The sequence below is a fragment of the Hyperoodon ampullatus genome (assembly GCF_949752795.1).
Source record: "Hyperoodon ampullatus genome assembly, chromosome: 6".
NCBI lineage: Eukaryota > Metazoa > Chordata > Mammalia > Artiodactyla > Ziphiidae > Hyperoodon > Hyperoodon ampullatus.
In genome coordinates, this window is record NC_136919.1 from 114,876,177 (window position 1) to 114,897,456 (window position 21,280).

Here is a 21,280-nt window from a genome sequence, read left to right on the forward strand (position 1 = left end):
TGAACGTCATACACGAATTAACCTACAAAGATTAGGAAAGCTCTTTTGCATATTAAATATAGTTATTTGTAAGGACATGTGATGTACATAAAACTTGATGGCTGGTTTAGCAAGTAAGGATAATTGTTCTTATGTGGAAAATATCATATCTAGATGGCTTTACCATTCACTTTCAGAAAGCCTAAAACCTACATACTGCTGACTCCCTTTGTTTATCTGATCCCTTACCAAGTCACTACACTTCTAGTAAATGCTGCCCAAATAACACTATCTAAGGCATTCTTTAAGATATCAAGGTTTGGGTTGATTTCCTGTAGTGTCTCTGCCTAATTGTTGTTATGCTTAAGCGAGTCTTGTAAGACCTTGAACTTAAAAGCCAGTACTTACTAAAATGACTACTTGATTTATTATTCCTATGGTTCTTTTTATGATTATGCCTTTGCCCATGGTAGTTTAGAAACAAAATTTTGCATAATAGAGTCAAATTAATCTAATATAGGCTGTCCACTTCAATTATGACATTATAACCCATCCAGGACACATTTTAAATGTCATATGAGTAAGATGAAATCACCAAATTAGGGGTGTTTTACTTTTATAGTAACCTGATATCCCACCCCTCTTTGGAAATTTAATTTTTTCATTAATATAGAGATTAAAACATGAAATAGAACTAAGAACAAAGATAACTATCAACTCTGTGTTGGATTTTACATTACTGATCTTCTGACATTTTTCATAGTAGTAACTGCCTCTTCATGATTGTATAACATTATTGCCTAATGTGAGACTATAAATTGGAAACCTGAAACTCACATATTTTTATTTTTACTCCCTTTGAATATCTAGTAATATAAGACAATCAATAATGTTTATTTTATTGTGTAGGACTTTAATTAATAAATTTGAGCTGTTTGTAAAAATGAGTCTATATAAAACCAACAATGACTATTACTGCACCAAAAAAAAAAAATTTCCAAGTGTTAGTGTTAGAGACATCCAAAAGGTTACTTGTCCAACCTCATTATATAACTGAAGAAACTAAGGTGCAAGAACGGAAGATAACTAAGTCCACGACCTCTTAGATAAAATACTAGTTAACCAGAAGCTAGAAACCAGCTCTCAACCACTAGTTCAAAGCTTTATGTACTGTAGTGTACTATCTTATAGAAATTTCTAATGCACATCTTTTTTGGCATCAGGATCTTTTACCTGACCTAAATGCAATTGCAAGCAAAATGGCACATCAGTTGGGGCATAACCTTGGGATGCGGCATGATGATTACCCATGTACCTGTACTTTGGGAAAATGCGTGATGGAAGGTGAGGCTTAAACAACATAGAGAATATATTTCAATGTTGGGGGAGTGGCTTTGAGTAAAACTCAATATTGTAGGGACATATTGTTATTATCTGGAATTTTCCTAATATCTCCTGGGTAAGAACTCAGTAACTGATATCTAATTTTACATCATTATCTACATAATTCGTAATATTTTGGGGGGACCACAACATCCCACTCAAACGTCTCCAAGACTTTAAAAGTCCATCTGTATCCAATCATTGTATCAATAATAATGACAAGGGAGTCAAAACAAAAGGAAGATGGAAGGGAGGCAAGTTTCAGCTTAAAAAGAAATATATCACATTCCTAAGATGTGTAAGAGTGTACTAAATATTAATACTTTGTTTCAGAAAATGTTTATAGAGAACTACTTTGTGCCAGGCACTGTGTTAACTAGTGCTTATTTTTAAAAACTTTGAACACGAGTCAGTCCCTGTATTGAGAAGCTTGTATTCTTGCATGGATGGTAGGCAAATATATAGATTATTTCAAGTGGGACAAATAAAAAGTGATATGGGAGCAGCAGGCACAATTGGTCTAAACCATGGGCTTCAGGAAGGATATTCTGGAGGATATATAGTCTGAGTATTTTCACTAAAATAGTATGTGTTGGCTGTGTTTCAATAAGACATTTTCTATAATAAAGAGCCCAGCTACTACTCTGCTGTAACAGTAAGACGAGTAAAAAAGGTAAATGGACCTTGAGTCTATCATTTACATATTTTTTGTTCTAAATTCTCTATAGAACTTTCATAGCTGTTCTACCACTATGCATTGATATGATTAATCTTTATTTTTAACTCATCCTATCTCTAGCATTCCTGCACTAAAATTCAGTAAATGCAGCAAAACCCAGTACCAGCAATATCTCAAGGATTACAAGCCGACGTGCATGTTGAATATTCCATTTTCTTATAAGTTAAGTGATTATCCATATGGTGGAAACAAGAGGTTGGATGATGGAGAATAGTGTGATTGTGGCCCTGTTCAGGTATTTGCAAATGATGTTGCCTTTACGTTTACAAAGTGTAACCTCAGCTAGAACCTAGACAGGGATGTAGCCATTAATCAACCATGGTAATTCTTGTAAAGCTTTAAAAACTGTGCTTAAAAAAAAAAAATGGAAACAAGTTGTTGGTGCAGCCTCAATGCAAGGCTTCTTACCAAGTCATGTAATGATCTTGCTGGAGATTCAGAGCATCATATTAGCCTGGTTTACACATTAATTGGCTCTTCTTGTGAGAAGGGCTCATAGGTGTCGTTAAGTCTGATCTCTCATGCACAGTAGGAGTCTGTTCTACAAAATCCCTCACAGTCAGTCAATCGAGTTTTACTCAGGGTCTTATGAGGCTAGTCTATATCCCTGTTGACCAGTTCACATTATTAGAAAAGTTAATTGAGCAGAAACCTTCTAAACTTACACATATTTATTGCAGTCTCTGGTACATTTAGAATAAGCCTTGGAGGCATATTTTAAATTAATTCTCATTCTGCTTTTCTCTAACATAGGAGCTTTTTCTTTCAAGAGCTCATCATATAGGTATGTGTCCTAGATAATGACTTCTCACATTATCAAGTGCTCATAAATCACCTGGGCATGTTGTTAAAATGTGGATTCTGATTCAGTAGGTCTGGAGTGGAAATGAGATCCTATTCCTACCAATCTGCAAGGTTGTCTAAGGCTGCCAGTCCAAGGACCACATTTTAAGTAGCTATGCTCTAGACAATGCACAATTCAAAATTCATTCTGGCCATGAAGAGACTCCAAGATCAGAGCTGAGGCAGCAAAGGTCCAGAGGTTACAGCTTCTATTTTTCAAATGTCTCAGATTAAATGGAAAGAGAATCCTAACTTTGGAAAGTGATGTTTTTGCCTATGTGCATTTTTTGGAATGGTTCTACAGTTTCATTCCAACACTTGAAGTACCTTACATGACAGGATGCAGACAGTATTTTGCAGTTTTAACTTTGTTTCAGCAGATAGGGTCTAAGTGTCCATCCTGTTATTATTATCTAACAATGCATTTTGTTAAAAGTTCAACCCGAAATATTTAGCATCTTGAGGAAAATATAAAATCGGAAGTTGTATTATCTCACACCCAACATTTAGCATGAGAAGCAGCAGGACTCTTCCAGAGAACAGAAGTCATCAGGAGAATGGAAGGTCACAAACTTTGGGCTTTGTATGCTACCAGTGAGAATCATTAGCTGTGGAGTACTGAACAGCACAAGAGAAGGAAACAAAGTAAAAGTCCCAAACACCATTTGCAAGCAGTAGTCTTTGTATACATATCATAGCCAAGGACCATATATTTGGATTTAACTCTGAAAAACAATTATGGCTAAATTGCACAGAAGCACCACAAATTAACTCTTCAAACAGGAGCCAAACTACAAACCGCTTCTAATTTTTCATTTTTGATTATTGCCAGGAGCGCACTAATCCTTGTTGTGATGCACACAAATGTATGTTGAAGCCAGGATTTCGTTGTGCAGAAGGAGAATGCTGTGAATCTTGTCAGGTAAGATCCTTTGCTAGGACTGGGTTTCTCTGTTTTCAGTTTATTAAGTATACATAGAACCAAAGAGTCGTCTGGCCACTGGATGACCTTCCACCACTAATCCCAGATTGGAGCTAAGATTGCTCGTACCCAATACAGCCTCTTCTGAGATGCTCAGACTTCTAAATACTAAGCAGTGTTATGGTCTGGGGAGTGGAGAAGCAGGTAAGCAGTGCTTGGACTTTTAGGAGTGGAGTTATAAGACTAACATGATTCTTGCTTTTTTTGTCGATCATTACCAACCTATTTCACCTCAGCTGAGGGGGAAAATGGCATCCCAACAACAGTGAACTGAAAGGGAAAAGGGTTATCCTGGAATTGGAAAGTGACAGTGACTAGTAGCTGGAGATATATTCCTAGGAAAGATGACCAAAAGTCCAAACGCCTCTGTCTAAGGGTTTATTGACACTTCTTTCACGCCACTGGATTGCGAACTGACAAAGGAAAGGAAGTGTGTTTTATTCATCTTCAAATCTTTCCAAAACCCAGCACAAATTAAATGCATATTGAATGGCTGAATGAGAGAGAATATTTCCATGTTGTGCCCTCCAGCAGTGAGAGCCTGGGTATTTTTTTAGTTCATCTGAAAAGATCTGATTTATTGGGAGTGGTGATTCCTCATTAGAGTCAGGCGTTCCCAGTTGTGCATGTACGGTGGGGTGGGGTGTGAGAAAGGGATGTACTAAAGGGGTGAAGGAGGCAAGATGAACAGAACATATGCTTCATTTCTCCATTTTATGTCCATTCCAACTCTTCTCAGTGCTGCTCTAATACCAAATTTCAAAAACACCAACTTGTCGTTCCTAAAATTACATAAAAACCAAGAACGCTAATAATTCTCAGTGGAATGGAGAGGGAAGTCATGATCCATCCTTAAAACTTTTTTAGATAAATTAAATGGGTCAACCTCCTTACTTCCTCCTACGAACCTTTCCTAACCTATGGGTGTCCAAGATTCAATCTATTCGTTTTTCTTCAACAGTTGGAAAAAGCAGTGTCTATATGCAGACCAGCAAAAGATGAGTGTGATTTTCCTGAGATGTGTACTGGCCACTCTTCCGGGTGTCCTAAGGACCAATTCCAAATAAATGGATTTCCTTGCAAGAATGCAAAAGGCTACTGCTTCATGGGGAATTGTCCCACCCAGGATGATCAGTGCTCTGAATTGTTTGATAAAGGTGAGAGACAATTACAGTGAATGATTGATAAAGATAATAGCCGTTATTTCTGTTACTGTCCTTTAGGAATCTGGGGACAAGATTGGAGATAATGCCATTTGTGGCAGATATTACCTGGCACCTTTCTGAATAATACCTTTCATATTCATTGACTTTACCACTAATATTAATTGACTAGCTCAGTATGTGGGTTAAGGTATGTTTGTTTCTTTTTTATATCCATATTCCTTCCTAAAATATCCTCCCAAGCAATAGGATAGTTTTTAACTTATTTATTTGTCCCATTCTGCTTCACTGCGACATGACACTGAAATTTCAATTATATTAGAAAAGTAAGGCTTTTTATGATTTGTCATATTCATGCTTTCATTGTTTTACTTTTATCATACTCTTTTTGGGTCCCAGAGGCAAAAGGCAGTTCTGATATCAGCTGCAAGATGAATAAAATTGGAAATAAATTTGGATACTGCAAAAACAAGAAACACGTATTATTTCCTTGTGAAGAAAAGTAAGTGCCTTGTAAAGAAAAGTACGTGCCCTCTCAGAGTATTTTGCAAAATCAGAACAGCTCTTGTTCTGACAGCTGACAGCCTGTTTTTACTGAGGAGATTAGGAAGAAAGGGAAACAAGAAGGGAGAGAGCACACATCCCTGATGGAATTAAACGGCATTTATGCTCTGCATTTTGTAACTGAAAGTCATGGAATACAAGGAGGAAAGATGGGAAAGATTTAAGATTCTTAGGAAGAAAGGGAGGAAACGAAGCTACAAAAAAAGAGAGAAAGAAGCAAACAGAAGGAGGGCAAAAATAAGTAGAAAAGGGGAGAAGAGGAAAAAAGAAGGAAAGCCATCAGAAGAAAGAAAGGTAGATGCTGAAGTTGAAGACAGAATGGGACAACTGGATGTTAGATCTGATTTTTAAAAAGCATGTGCTGACCCCCACTTCTGGGTTTGTTTCTGACATTTGGCAAGGCTTTCTGTGTGCCCCCAAACAGGATTTGGACTGAAAACAACAATAATAAAAACCTAGAATCAAGTTCAACTTTGCTTCTAAATATAATCCTAAAAATGGGCAGTAGCTTAACTTCTCTCACTTCCAATTGCTGCCTAATCTGCAAAGAGGGGGTTATGATAATAGCAACTTCATAGATTTGTTGTGAGAATCAACTGATGTGCTCCACGCAAGAAAGAGTAAGAAGGAAATCTTAATATTTGATTAAAGTTATGCTAATTCAAATTACTAATAAGAAATATTCTCCTGTAAACTTGAGCTAATATTGCTTTCTGAGAATTACATAGATATCATAAAGAAATACAATCATTTCACATCTTTGTCTACTCATCTCAGTTTCCAGGGTCAGGAAACAGGGTCCAACAGTTTACCCAGCCTCTCCTGGGCTCTGACAAGCCTGGTTTAGAAAAAAGTGACCAGGCCACTTCACTTCCAACCTAGTCTCTAAAGTTCTATTGTATTTCTGGTCCCAAGTGTGACAATACTCTTCTTTTCCTTCAGAGATATCAAATGTGGAAAGATATGCTGCACAGGCTGGCAGCATTCTTCTGTCCTTGGAGAAGAAAAGATCTATCAGCTTAAGAAGCCTCTGAAGCAGAATGCCACTGAATGCAAAACTTCTTTTTTATACCACGATTCTAAGGATTTTGGCCTGGTTGCTCCTGGAACAAAATGTGGAGATGGACTGGTAAGATGAACGCCCTTTGTTTTATTACAACTGCTTGTCCAGTCACTTAAAACCTCATTGGATCCTATAAATGGTTCCAGAGGGCTTATATATGGGAATACAGAAAAAAACTCTGCAGTATTTTTTTAATTGAGCAGAGTAGCAATAACACTATAGTAAATATTCATTTTGCTTAACAGTTGTTACACAAATTATGAAAATATTATAAATGTGCTTAATTAGTGTCTAATAGTAGATGCTCAATAAAATTACAGACTGCATTTTTTAAAACTTATTTGACTATGAAGTAGCCATAGAATCTTCATTTCTTTTATTCATTCAGACGTATTTACTGGGCACATACTATGGTGCCAGTGTCTGTGTGGGACACACGTGATGTAAAGATGAGTGTACTTGAGAATTTCATAGATTAAATTAAGTGTATCACTACAATCCAACTCAACTGTTTTCATGGCGATGTGCACGAGTCCAAAGGAAGTGACTGACTTCACTTGTAGAACACAGAGTGGCATCTTCTGATGTCATTAAATGAGCGACATTTCAGCTCTGACTTTATGAACATTTTTCAACACACTGAAGATGAGAAAAGACTTTTTAAAAAGAAATATACCTACATGATATGCAAAGGTACAAGTCTATGGCATAGACAGGTAGCTGACAATTTCAGAGTGACTGGCGCTCCGAGTGAAATGGCAAAAAGTTAAATTGAACAGGTAGAGTGAAGCCTGATTGGAAAGGCTTTATCACTCCAAGATGAAAACGTGAGAATGTAAACTAAAACCAGTAGCCATCTCATCAAGGTTTATAAACACAAGAATATTTGAAAAAATATAACGCTGTAGAGAAAATCAGCAATTTTGCAGTTGAGCAGTTTCTGTGCTATGCACCACCCCGACACTGCCATCCACAAGCATTACAGTATCATTCATATAATGAGATAGATAAATGAATTGGAAAGTAAAAATTCAGCATGTAAAAGCAGAATCAGAATTTAATAATTTCACAGAGACCTCTATTTCAAGTCCATAGATTTAATTATACAGTTTCCCATTAAAAGGACTACATAAACATAAAAATGGCGAGGAGTTAATAGCTGTGAAAATTTGGGTATGTGTAACAACCACAAACTAGAAAGTTCAAGGACATTCAGTAAGATAGAATGTATGAGGCACTGGTTTGAAGAAAATACCGAGTAATTTTCTACTCACTTCAGGTAAGGAAAATCAGCCAGAGGTAGAAAGCAAACGTATGACATCCCTTTCATAGAATGGCAGGAATTAAGCCAAGAAATTGATAGGGGAGCAGTTGTTAAGGAACACTTCGTGATTGTGCAAACACATCGTGACCACGTACCACCACATAGAGTGCCTAATTCCTTCTAGAGAAATCTTAGTACAGAAGTGCACCACTCACAATGGTACCAATTCTTGAACCGATTCCTACTGAGGGAATCTATGCATAGCAAACGCTAGTCTGTAGAGGTATCACAAAGACACTACTGACAGAATTTGTCATTTTCATATTTATTCTGAGATACTATTTTTTAGACTTGAGGAACATTAAATGCCTAAAAACATTCTAGTTTCTCTTAGTAGTTATTCTTTCTGGGTAAATTTTAATTTGGCACGGGAAAAGAGGACAAACATATCCCATTACCCCTGGGTGCCCTTTTCCTTAGTTATACTGTAGAACTTACAACATAGATAAGAAAAAAAGATGAAAAATAAAAGACGAGAAACGGTAAGAGAGAAAGATAGTAGACTGCAGAGAGAATGAGAGTAGAGAAGAAAGAGAGGAAATTAGCTAATTCTTTCATTCTCTACCAGAGAAGAATTGCTCAAAAACTGTCTCTGTAGTTATCTCTTTATGAAACATACAGAACAGCAAAATCAAAATAAATACATCTCAGTATTTTCCTTTAGTTGAGCCTGAAATACTTGAAGTGAGGTCTACATGGGTTTTAAAACAATGTTTCTCAGTGTTTAATCGTGTATATAGAAAACCCATTCTATAAGCATAGAGAAAGAAGATAAACAACAGACATAAGAGAATTCAGTAGAGTGAACAAAGGAGACCAGTCTGAGATATCAAAGATGATAGTCTCCTATGAAACAGATGCATTTTTAAAAAGAGGAAAACCCTTTAGAAATAAGTTAAATTTATATTTTATACTTTAGAAGGATATTATATCTATAAAATGATATAATTTGAAATCAAGAAGCACTGACTTCAAAGTGCAAAATGAATCATGATTGCCTGTTTATATGCAATTTATGCAGTAAACCATGGAATAGAAACTCCAGGAAAAAAAAAAAAGGAAATTGGAAGCTAAACTTCTTAACACAGAAAAATAAGATAAGGAAAATTTTAAAAATAAAAGAAAATGAATAAAAGCAAGAGAAACAGTGTTAAGAAACCTGATACAGTGTTAACAGGAATTCTAGATAAAGGAAACAGAATAGAGGTAAAAAAAATGTAATTAAGGAAATAATACTCAAAAATGTCCCTGAACTTAGGAATGCATAAAGTAAAAACTCAGTACTGGGAAAAAATCATAAAAATAAATGAGCATTTAGACTTACTTTCATACCATGAAGTCAACAATAAAGAAAATGTTCAATGAGCACAAAAGAAGGCAAGTATTATTTTTCAATAGGAAAAATTATCAAGTTACCATCATATTTATCTCCAACAAAAAATGCTGGAAGATAATGCAGCGAAATCCACAGTTTTGGGAAACAGAAATATGGTGACCCTAAAACCATATATATAACCAAGCTATTATTCAGAGTGTAAAGTAATAGAACAACACCCTCACAACCTTATGATTAAGACAATTACAGTAAAATTAGACAGCATTTATTTTCTAAAAAGAAAAATAGTCAAGTACTCCAGCCAAATGGAAAATGAATTTAAATTGAAGTGATATCTGCACTTCCGTATTCACTGAAACATTATTCACAATAGCCAATGGAAACAATTTAAATGTCCTTGGACAGGTGAATGAAAATGTGATTATATATGTAAATATATATATACACATATATGTGACTTTATATATGAATATTATTTAGCCTTAAAAAACAGAAGTCGTTTTTAACAACAAGGATTAACTTGGATATTTCACTTACGCTAAGCAAAATAAGCCAGACACAGAAAGACAAATACTGTATGATCTCACTTATATGTGGAATCTAAAAACATTAGTCACAGAAGCAGGAAGGAGAATGATGGTTGCTGCGGATGAGGGGTAGGGAAAGCAGAGAGACATTGGTTAAAGGATACAAACTCTCTGTTATAAAATGAATAAATTCTGGAGATCTAATGTAAAGCATGGTGACTATAGTTAATAATACCGTAATGTGTACTTGAAATTTTCTGAGAAGTAGATCTTAGGTGTTATCACAAAAAAAGTAACTATTTGAGGTGATGGGTGTGTTAATTAGGTTGTTTGTGGTCATCTCACAATGTATAAGAGTGCCTAAAGTCATCATGATATACACTTTAAATATATACAATTTTTAGTTGTTAATTATACCTCAATAGAGTTGGAAAAATATTTCCAGATGTAAGTTTCTTTTCTAAAAAGCAGGTAAAAATAAAAATCACAGTTGACAAATAAATGAGCTAAGATAAGCCAGGCAATAACCACAAGCAACAAAACAACAGTAATGTGGTCATAAAACTTACCCCCCCAGGGGCTCCCCTGGTGGCGCAGTGGTTGAGAATCTGCCTGCCAGTGCAGGGCACACAGGTTCGAGCCCTGGTCTGGGAGGATCCCACATACCGCGGAGCAACTAGGCCCATGAGCCACAATTACTGAGCCTGCGTGTCTGGAGCCTATGCTCCGCAACAAGAGAGGCCGCAATAGTGAGAGGCCCGTGCACCGTGATGAAGAGTGGCCCCCGCTCGCCACAACTAGAGAAAGCCCTTGCACAGAAACAAAGACCCAACACAGCCAAAAATAAATAAAGGAGTTCCTTTAAACAAAAACAACAACAAAAAAAAACCACTTACCCCCCAAAACGAGCATAATTTAAAACAAAAGTAATAAGTATAAATAAGAAGATTAATTGATTTTGACAAAATGCTCAACCAGCAACTGTGAAATAAAACAATCATGGATCCTTATCAAACCAGAAGAAAACCTGATAGAAGTAATAGAAGAAATTGCTGCAATTACAGTGGTGGAATCTTTGATAGATTAACATTTGAAGAATTAATAAGGACATAGACATTATAATAATTAACGTTTGTATACAACAGTATTTGAACGTGCAATACACATTTCAAATAACCATCGAATATTTATAGAGGATTTCTTCTTCCACAGAAGATTCTACATGTGGTTTTTCACAATAGAACAAATGACGCAAATTCTAAGAGCAAGTAATTCTAATTCACCTTGGTGACTTCATTTCTAGGCGTGCAGCAAGGGTGAATGTGTGACTACTGCACAGGCCTACAATTCAACCGACTGCTCCTCTCAGCACAATGAAAATTCTGTAAGGTTTGACTCCTTTTAAAATAAGTGTCTTACCAGTCATTTATTTACACAAGACTTCATTCCTGAGCCCATGTATAAGCGCAGGTGTGTGCATGAGCGTGTATGTATGTATGTATATATGTATGTATAGTGATCTTTAAATCAAATATGCATTGGGGATCCATTTTTTTCATGTATCATCAATAATATTGATCCAAAAGCCAAACCAAGTACTATACATAGATAATGCCGGTGTTGCAAGTATATGTCTTATCATTGGACTGGTAATCTAGAAACCCAGGAGCTTACATACGAATGAAGTTTAAACCTGAAGTTTAACATTGGATCTATCATAATTTCACTTACAGTTAAATTACACCAATATCAACATTAGCCTAAAGCTTCTGAGAAAAACAATAAAAGCAATTTTTTTCATTCATTTAACACTGTCCAATACTAGCAGTACCTAGCAGTTTGCATGTGTGGGTAATATCTTTCCTAAGCCAAATTAATCAGTAACACGTATATAGAGTTATACTCTTTCAATTATTTTACATATATATTAAATATTAAAAGCTTCAAGACAACATCAAAAGATAAGTACTATTTCTATGCCCACTTTTAGAGACGGCGAACCAGTCACACTGATGGTATGTGCAAGGAAAAGCTGAGAATTCAATACAGAAAGAGTGTGTGATCTTAACCATTACACAACGCTCTTTGATGGACTAAACACTATACCATCACTTTTCTCCCACGTTAATATTATCTCACTGTTACTAAGCCTAGTTAGAGTCTCCTCTTTGGCTATGACACGTCCAGCTCTAGCTGGGCTGTTCATTTAATAAGATTTATGGCTTCTGGAAAAATAAGTCAAACTATCTGGCTCATCTGGTTTTGAATTTGTCGGGATCATTCTCTTGTTCCAAGGCCATCTTCAAAGATAGCTGCTCCTTGTATTTTGTTTGCTTATTCTTCCCAACACTGATTTTGGTATGCAGTTTAGTTAATTAATCAATAAAAAGTTCATGAGTGTGTGGGTGTGTGTATTTTTTGGGGGGGGGTGTTTGATGTAGAGCTGGCACTAAGCTAAATGAGCGGCGAAACACAACTTACGTCAGCCATTTGATGAATTATGATTTATGGCTCTTCCAGGTGGATGACGGTGAACTTGAGTGCCAGTGTGAGGCAGTACAGGCATCTGCGGAATGGGAGGAAACCTTAAATGTTACCAGTGAGCATCCTAGATTAATATAATATCTTTCATATATCAAAAGCCTCGCCAGTGAGAATGCTTTTTGCTTATATTCTAAGTCTACTACACATTTGTTGTATTTCTGTATGGATTTGTATGGTCTTCTTGGTACGCCGGATATTTAAATACCCAAGTTTGAATTTACTAAACTTTCTTTTTAAAATGAACGTATCTCCTTCTAGTTAAATTTGGATGAGTTCTTCTAAGAACCCGTAACACAGTAAGGCCTTTTCTATAGTCAATAACTGATAATCCAACTTTTCCTGCTGACTGTGATTCCCTTAAACACAATGGAATCTTGGGTGGAGTGTTAATTGTTAATACAGATAATAAGTTGTGCAATGTTTTGGCCTTTTACTTTATTTAAAAAAATAACCGGGGGGATTCCCTGGTGGCGCAGTGGTTGAGAATCTGCCTGCTAATGCAGGGGACACGGGTTCGAGCCCTGGTCTGGGATCCCACATGCCGCAGAGCAACTAGGCCCGTGAACCACAACTACTGAGCCTGCACGTCTGGAGCCTGTGCTCCACAACAAGAGAGGCTGCGATAGTGAGAGGCCCATGCACCATGATGAAGAATGGTCCCCGGTTGCCACAACTAGAGAAAGCCCTCGCACAGAAACGAAGACCCAACACAGCAAAAATAAATTAATTAATTAATAAACTCCTACCCCCAACATCTTCAAAAAAAGAAAAGAAAAAAAAAAGAAATAGCAGAAAATTTCGAATTAGGCATGAGCATGAATTTAAAATAAATAAATAAATAAATAACCGGGGCTTCCCTGGTGGCGCAGTGGTTGAGAGTCCGCCTGCCAATGCGGGGGACACGGGTTCGTGCCCTGGTCCAGGAAGATCCCACATGCCGCGGAGCAGCTGGGCCCATGGGCCATGGCTGCTGAGCCTGCATGTCTGGAGCCTGTGCTCCGCAACGGGAGAGGCCACAACAGTGAGAGGCCCGCGTACCACAACAACAAAAAAAAAAACGGTGGAGGGAGAATTAAAGCCCTTTAAGGAAGGAAGAAGCAGAATTGTAACAGCTCAGTTAAATGTTAATATTCTATTGTCCTAAAGCTGATGTCCTAGCTGAAGTTCATGTGTTTTAATGTTACAGATATCTCCACCCTGGTGGTTGTGCCATTCCTGGTTATTACTGGTGCTGTGGTTGTCATAGTATTAATTCATTACAAAAAATGTATTAAGTTGAAGCAAGTTCAAAGGTATGTCTGTATTCTCTGTGTGTTGAAGGGGACCATGACTGAGACTATGTAAGCTTTATGGCCATAGAGATGGGAGAAAAGTATAAGCCTCTTACTGAAGACCAAGAAAGAGTAGTAATAAGTCAAGCTTTTACACACTTCGCTTTCATTGAAATGTTTATCCCAGTGACTCCCAAACTTTTGCACACTGGAATCAAAAGAGATTTAGGATTGACATACATATACTACTATATATAAAATAGATAACTAATGAGAACAGACTGTATAGCACAGGGAACTCTACTCAATGCTCTGTGGTGACCTAAATGGGAAGGAAATCCAAGGAAGAGGGAATATTTGTATACGCGTGGCTGATTCACCTTGCTATACAGCACAAACTAACACAGCATTGTAAAGCAACTATACTCCAATTTTTTTTTAAAAAGGGATTTAAAAAAATACTAAATTTGATTCCTCCATCAGATTTAATTGTTATAGAGTGTAACACGATTATCAGTCTTTAAAAAATCTCCGAGATGATTTAATATTAACCACAGGCTTACCTCATACTTTAGCTGGTATCAACATTCAATTCCTTTCTTGACAGCCCACCGAGAGAAACCCTAGGAGTGGAGAATAAAGGATACTTTGGTGATGAGCAGCAGACAAGGACTGAGTCCATCTTACCTGATAGTCACCCCCTACATGTAAGAAAATATCATTTGCACTAGTTAATCAATTTAAAAAGTAGTTGTAGGTATGTCTGAAGTGGAACTATCCCTAAGCTAAGTGAGGTGGGAAATGCAGAATAGTCTAACATGATTCCACACCAATAATCTTCCGCTGACAGGTGGGGAAGGAGAGGATGGCAGGACTCAAACACACCAAGACACTATTTCAGAGCAGAATATATTGGTTAAATAAAATACTAATTTGTGCATGACTGGAAAAATGTACAAGCATAAATCATATTCTGGGATATAAAACAAATCTTAATAAATTTAAAAGAATTGGGGTCATACAAAATATGTTCTCAAAATAAAATTCTATTAGAGATCAGTATCAGAAAAATACTGGGAAAAATCTTTTTCTCGTAAAAAATTTAAAATGTACAACACTAAATGATAGTGTTAAGAGATAAATATTCGGAGGTAAAAGTATAATCACATGCAAGGAGGAGGTCATTATTTTAAGTTGGGAAAGTGGCTAATTTTGGGGGAGGAAGTGGGTGACAGTAACAATAGGAAACTTGAAATGGCAAAGTTTCATTCCTTAATCAGTGCAGTGATTGCAAGGATATTTACCTTAAATGGTTCATTAAGCCATGAATCTGTTTTGTGTGTGTTTTTTATCTGTATTGTATTTTCCCAAGAAATGACTAAAAATGAATAAGGGCAACAATGCCAATTATTAGTGGGGATATAGAGAGTAAAAACTCTCATAAAAGCTAATGAAACTTTAAATGGTACAACCAATAGGTAAAATTCATACTATACCCTAAACATGATCATACACATTCCCTGTAATCCAGCAATTCCTGTCATTATGAACACACCAAACAGAAATGTGTACATGTGTATATCGGAAAACATCAACAATAATGTTCCAACAGCATTATTTGCAAAAAGTGAAAATAATACGAATGTCCAATAACACTACAGAGAAGGAAAAACGAACTACTGACATTTACAACATACTATTGTATGTGATATCTTACTGTCACATACTCTGACAGCACACCAAACCCAAAAGCAAACTGTATGATTCAACTTATATAAATTCAAACTGACAAAACTACTCTATGGTACTAGAAGTCAGGGTAGTCGTACCACAGGGAAGATTTTCAGAGGGAACGGTAAAGTTTTATGTTTTGATCTGGGTGGGGTTCGGTTACCCATAGGTGCTCATTTTAAAAAATTCACCCACCTCATACTTTCTGTTTGTACATTTCTTTGTGTATCTTTTACATTAAAAGTTTATTAAAATAACACCCATAGCAATATATGAAAACCTAATAAAAAAGCTGACAATCCTGTAAAAGTCCCTGCAAGCAGTGGCTTGTTCAGCACCTTTAACAATAGCTATGATTTCCAAAGCATTTGACTCAGTGGGGGAAAAAAAAAAAATGTGAGTGCTGGTTAGGAAACTACAAAAGCATCCTTTTAAAAAAGTTAACCAGTGAGGAAAGAATTTGCGATAATATACCGATGAAACTGCCCACTAGGACCTAAGTCTTGAAGGAAGTATGAACTGATTGTTAGATGCAAATGCCAATGAAAATATAAAGGTGCTAGTATTTTAAAATTAGGATTTTTTTTTGTTGTTGTTAGTGGTAATCTTGCTCCACGGCTCCAGAGATTTTGAATGCTTTACCCCAACTCTCCATGTCCCATAAGCCCTGTGCTTTTTACTGCACAATATTACAGAACAAGCTCCACCCTACCCCCAGGAACACGTATATGACATTACAGTAGAAAGGCTTTTACTGAACTTCTCTTACTTATGTCTGTATAGTTACCCTTTCTCTGCTAATATGGTTTATCATTTTTATCCATTCATACATTTTATTATGCCAGTGGTGACCCAAATAAAACAAGTCTTCATTGTCCATGCAAATGAAAGGAAAATATTGTGTAATAATTTTTTAAGCTTGCACTGAGATTTTCTGATATGAAAACACAGGATGCTAATATCAGGTTTAAATAAGAAACTGAATGTAGATGCACTTAGTACTGTGTTTGGTACACATTTAGCACTTAATATGTGTTAAATATCTACTATGCCTCATGCACTGTCGCAGTAACTTTCCTAATTACATTTTCTTTAAATTAATGTGCAAAACAGTTGCACTCCCAGAGAAAGGATTCAGGTGGAGTTAGCCTGAGCATATGATCAATGATAGATAGTCACCAGAGGTTCAAATAGAGCCTGGGGCATATTTATATTGAATACAAAATCCTTCAGGGCTTTTTGGATTTTTAGTTAAATGGGGGAACTTAGAAGAAGAGCTTAATAAATATTTGTTAAATATATGAATGAATTTAATTAATCATATAGCATAATATATTATAAATGTAGATTGTATAGGACAGTTTGGGTCCTTGAATCTCTTGTTTAGGTTTTTTGTATTATTTGTCATAAAGTTATATGAATAATAATGATTTAGCTCACTCCTGTTTGATACATTAGTTACCCATCAAAGGCCAGTTCTCAGCAAAATTGTGGTTTGGAAAAGATCTGTGTTTGGTGTCCTTTCCCAGTTACATTAATGATATTTGGTTAGCTTTTCTGTCTGGTACCCATTGCCTCTCCTAGGTCCTGTTTCCACTGAACCATGATGCCTGGTTGTATTAATGTCCACTGGGGGTTAAAAGAAAGCTCTTCAAAAAGGGTAACTTCAGCAGGGTACATCTGCATTACAATAGTAAGTTCTAGAAATCCTCAAAGACTTCCAAGGTCCAAAGGGATGTGCCTGGTTGTGGAATTTCAGGCATGCAGACAATTAGAGACTCTAAGATTTGGAAGTTAACAGACTGACCTTGAACTACTCATATCATAACATGTAAAGAAGCTCCCACTCTTATATGTATGCTTGATTTACAGATAAGTTGTTAGACTCATCCATCACAAGAGAACAACCTAGGCAAGAATATTGTCTCCGTGTGTTTCAATATTTGTACATTTACTAGGACTGTATCCTAGAGACGACAAGCAAATGTATTTTGTAGGCTTGGAAAATAGTCATATTTGTTTGAGCCCTAACTGCAGGTCAAGAGTATCTCTTTTCATCAGCCAAGACCTGCAGAGTCCTTGGAGAGACTTCCAGCCAGTTTCTTGAGTCCACGCTACATCACGCTGGTATGGTGCCGTGGCTCTTTTCTGTTGGCTGTGCTAGTCTGTGTACATTTCACTAATAATCTTGGTGCCACTTAACCACTCATTGGTTCCTTGAAAATTTCCAACAATATAACATGGCTCTCTGACTTGAGGCAGAAACAGGAACTTCCTACTTCTCACCAGGGCTGGGATTAGGGTGATAAAGAGCACAGTGACTCTTGTAAGTACACAGTCAGATACTGTCATTATTTAAAATATTGACTGTGCTCATCATGAATTCTTGGGAATTAGTTCTGATTTTTTTTTTAAATAACACATTAACGTATTATTTATTGTGATCACAGAGTTTGTTTGTACCCCTTAAATGTTGCTCCTGGGACAAATGCCTTGCTCACCTCGCCCTGGTCCCAGCCCTGGTTCTCAGGGGTCAAACCCAATGACAGCTTCCAGAGAGGCCTTGATCAGCAGAGGGCTTTCCACTAACTGAGGAGGTGTCTTCCCTGAATAAATATTGATGAGAAAGAAACAAATTGGCTAAATCAGCCCACACATGCACGAGAAACATGGAGCCAAAAAAGAGATATTACCAGGTTTCTAAGAGCACCTGTACCACTGGAACCTTTATCTACACGTGTATCGTCAAGGTCACACAGAACACTTCTTATTCAGAACTGGACGCCGAAATCACCAAGATTCTCAACTACATCTTTGTAAATTCGGCAATTCTCATTACGCATCGTTCAATGGCTAGAAGGGTGTGATTAAGGGAGTGTTGTCTGTGGCGCCACAGAATCTGCCTGTCACACAAAAGGGTCTCAGAACGTGCTGTATAGTCAGGGGGGCACGGAATGAGCATATCTCCCCATGCCCTGCTCCACCAGCACAGTCCCTTTTTATAAATTGGTTTTACTGGGATTTCAACTGAGATTTTTTTTTGAATGAAAGCTCTAGTACTTGAAAAATGTTTGGCAATCTTCTTACCAAATATATTGTTGGAGAGAGTTACAACCAGGATAACAAGGAAACATGGCTTCTGATAAAACTTCTTAGGACGTCCGGGGAAGATGGCGGAAGAGTAAGAAGCAGAGATCACCTTCCTCCCCACAGATACACCAGAAATACATCTACACGTGGAACAACTCCTACAGAACACCTACTGAACGCTGGCAGAAGACCTCAGACCTCCCAAAAGGCAAGAAACTCCCCACGTACCTGGGTAGGGCAAAGCGGAGAGATTCCCGCACACAGGATCAGGCTGACCCGCACTCACCAGCCTGAGAGGCTTGTCTGCTCGCCCGCCGGGGCGGGCGGGGCTGGGAGCTGAGGCTTGGCTCGGTCGGAGCGCAGGGAGAGGACTGGGGTTGGCGGCGTGAACACAGCCTGCAGGGGGTTAGTGCACCACAGCTAGCCGGGAGGGAGTCCGGGGAAAAATCTGGACCTGCCGAAGAGGCAAGAGACTTTTTCTTCCCTCTTTGTTTCCTGGTGCGTGAGGAGAGGAGATTAAGAGCGCTGCTTAAAGGAGCTCCAGAGACCTGCGCGAGCCGCGGCTAAAAGCGCGGACCCCAGGGACGCTGGGGCTGCTGCTGCCGCCGGCCAAGAGACCTGGGCGCAAGTGCAGGTCACTGTGCACGCCCCCCTTCCGGGGAGCCTGTGCAGCCCGCCACTGCCGGGGTCCGGGCATCCAGGGACGGCTTCCGCGGGAGAACGCACGGGCGCACCTCGGGCTGGTGCAACCTCACGCCGGCCTCTGACGCGACACGCTCGCCCCGCCTCCGTGCCCCTCCCTCCCCCCCCGGCCTGAGTGAGCCAGAGTCCCCGAAGCGGCTGCTCCTTTAACTCCGTCCTGTCTGAGCAAAGAACAGACGCCCTCCGGCGACCTACACGCAGAGGCGGGGCCAAACCCAAAGCTGAGACCTGAGAGCTGTGAGAACAAAGAAGAGAAAGGGAAATCTCTCCCAGCAACCTCAGAAGCAACGGATTAAAGCTCCGCAATCAACTCGATGTACCTTGCATCTGTGGAATACATGAATTGACAATGGATCATCCCAAATTGAGGAGGTGGACTTGGAGAGCAAGATTTATGATTTTTTCCCCTTTTCCTCTTTTTGTGAGTGTGTATGTGTATGCTTCTGTGTGAGATTTTGTCTGTAGATCTTTGCTTCCACCATTTGTCCCAGGGTTCTATCCTTCCGGGTTTTTTGTTTGTTTGTTTTAATTAATAATTATTTTTTATTTTAATAACTTTATTATATTTTATCATACTTTATTTTATTTTACTTTATCTTCTTCCTTTCTGTCCTTCCTTCCCTCCTTCCTTCCCTCCCTCCTCCCTCCCTCCCTCTTCTTTCTTTCTTTCTTTCTTTCTTTCTACTTCTACTAATTCTTTCTAGCTACTTTTTCTCCCTTTTATTCTGAGCCATGTGGATGAAAGGCTCTTGGTGCTGCACCCAGGAGTCATTGCTGTGCTCTGAGGTGGGAGAGCCAACTTCAGGACACTGGTCCACAAGAGACCTCCAGGCTCCACATAATATCAAACGGAGAAAATCTCCCAGAGATCTCCATCTCAACACCAGCACCCAGCTTCACTCAACGACCAGCAAGCTACAGTGCTGGACACCCTATGCCAAACAACTAGCAAGACAGGAACACAACCCCACGCATTAGCAGAGAGGCTGCCTAAAATCATAATAAGTCCACAGACACCCCAAAACACACCACCATACGTGGACCTGCCCACCAGAAAGACAAGATCCAACTTCATGCACCAAAACACAGGCACTAGTCCCCTCCACCAGGAAGCCTACACAACCCACTGAACCAACCTTAGCCACTGGGGACAGACATCAAAAACAACGGGAACTACGAACCTGCAGCCTGCAAAAAGGAGACCCCAAACACACTAAGATAAGCAAAATGAGAAGACAGAAAAACACACAGCAGATGAAGGAGCAAGATAAAAACCCAACAGACCTAACAAATGAAGAGGAAATAGGCAGTCTACCTGAAAAAGAATTCAGAATAATGATAGTAAAGATGATCAAAAATCTTGGAAATAGAATAGACAAAATGCAAGAAACATTTAACAAGGACCTAGAAGAACTAAAGATGAAACAAGCAATGATGAACAGCACAATAAATGAAATTAAAAATACTCTAGATGAGATCAATAGCAGAATAACTGAGGCAGAAGAACGGATAAGTGACGTGGAAGATAAAATAGTGGAAATAACTACTGCAGAGCAGAAGAAAGAAAAAAGAATGAAAAGAACTGAGGACAGTCTGAGAGATCTCTGGGACAACATTAAACGCACCAACGTTCGAATTATAGGGCTTCCAGAAGAAGAAGAGAAAAAGAAAAGGACTGAGAAAATATTTGAAGAGATTATAGTTGAAAACTTCCCTAAGATGGGAAAGGAAATAGTTAATCAAGTCCAGGAGGCACAGAAAGTCCCATACAGGATAAATCCAAGGAGAAATATGCCAAGACACATATTAATCAAACTTTCAAAAATTAAATACAAAGAAAACATATTAAAAGCAGCAAGGGAAAAACAACAAATAACACACAAGGGAATCCCCATAAGGTTAACAGCTGATCTTTCAGCAGAAACTCTGCAAGCAAGAAGGGACTTGCAAGACATATTTAAAGTGATGAAGGAGAAAAACCTGCAACCAAGATTACTCTACCCAGCAAAGATCTCATTCAGATTTGATGGAGAAATTAA

The 21,280-nt window shown here is 38.1% G+C and overlaps 1 protein-coding gene across 1 annotated transcript in view; it reads left to right on the plus strand.

Moving 5' to 3' along the window:
• Nucleotides 1–21,280, plus strand: part of ADAM7 (ADAM metallopeptidase domain 7) — a gene marked incomplete at both ends in the record, with an annotated part of 47,062 nt that overhangs the window by 19,897 nt on the left and 5,885 nt on the right. Inside the window, 12 exon segments of the mRNA XM_079706754.1 lie at nucleotides 1,203–1,323; nucleotides 2,152–2,312; nucleotides 2,316–2,336; nucleotides 3,777–3,866; nucleotides 4,888–5,083; nucleotides 5,489–5,591; nucleotides 6,596–6,782; nucleotides 11,207–11,287; nucleotides 12,424–12,502; nucleotides 13,634–13,739; nucleotides 14,326–14,425; nucleotides 17,505–17,576. Coding sequence (XP_079562880.1) covers nucleotides 1,203–1,323; nucleotides 2,152–2,312; nucleotides 2,316–2,336; nucleotides 3,777–3,866; nucleotides 4,888–5,083; nucleotides 5,489–5,591; nucleotides 6,596–6,782; nucleotides 11,207–11,287; nucleotides 12,424–12,502; nucleotides 13,634–13,739; nucleotides 14,326–14,425; nucleotides 17,505–17,576 — 1,317 coding nt within the window.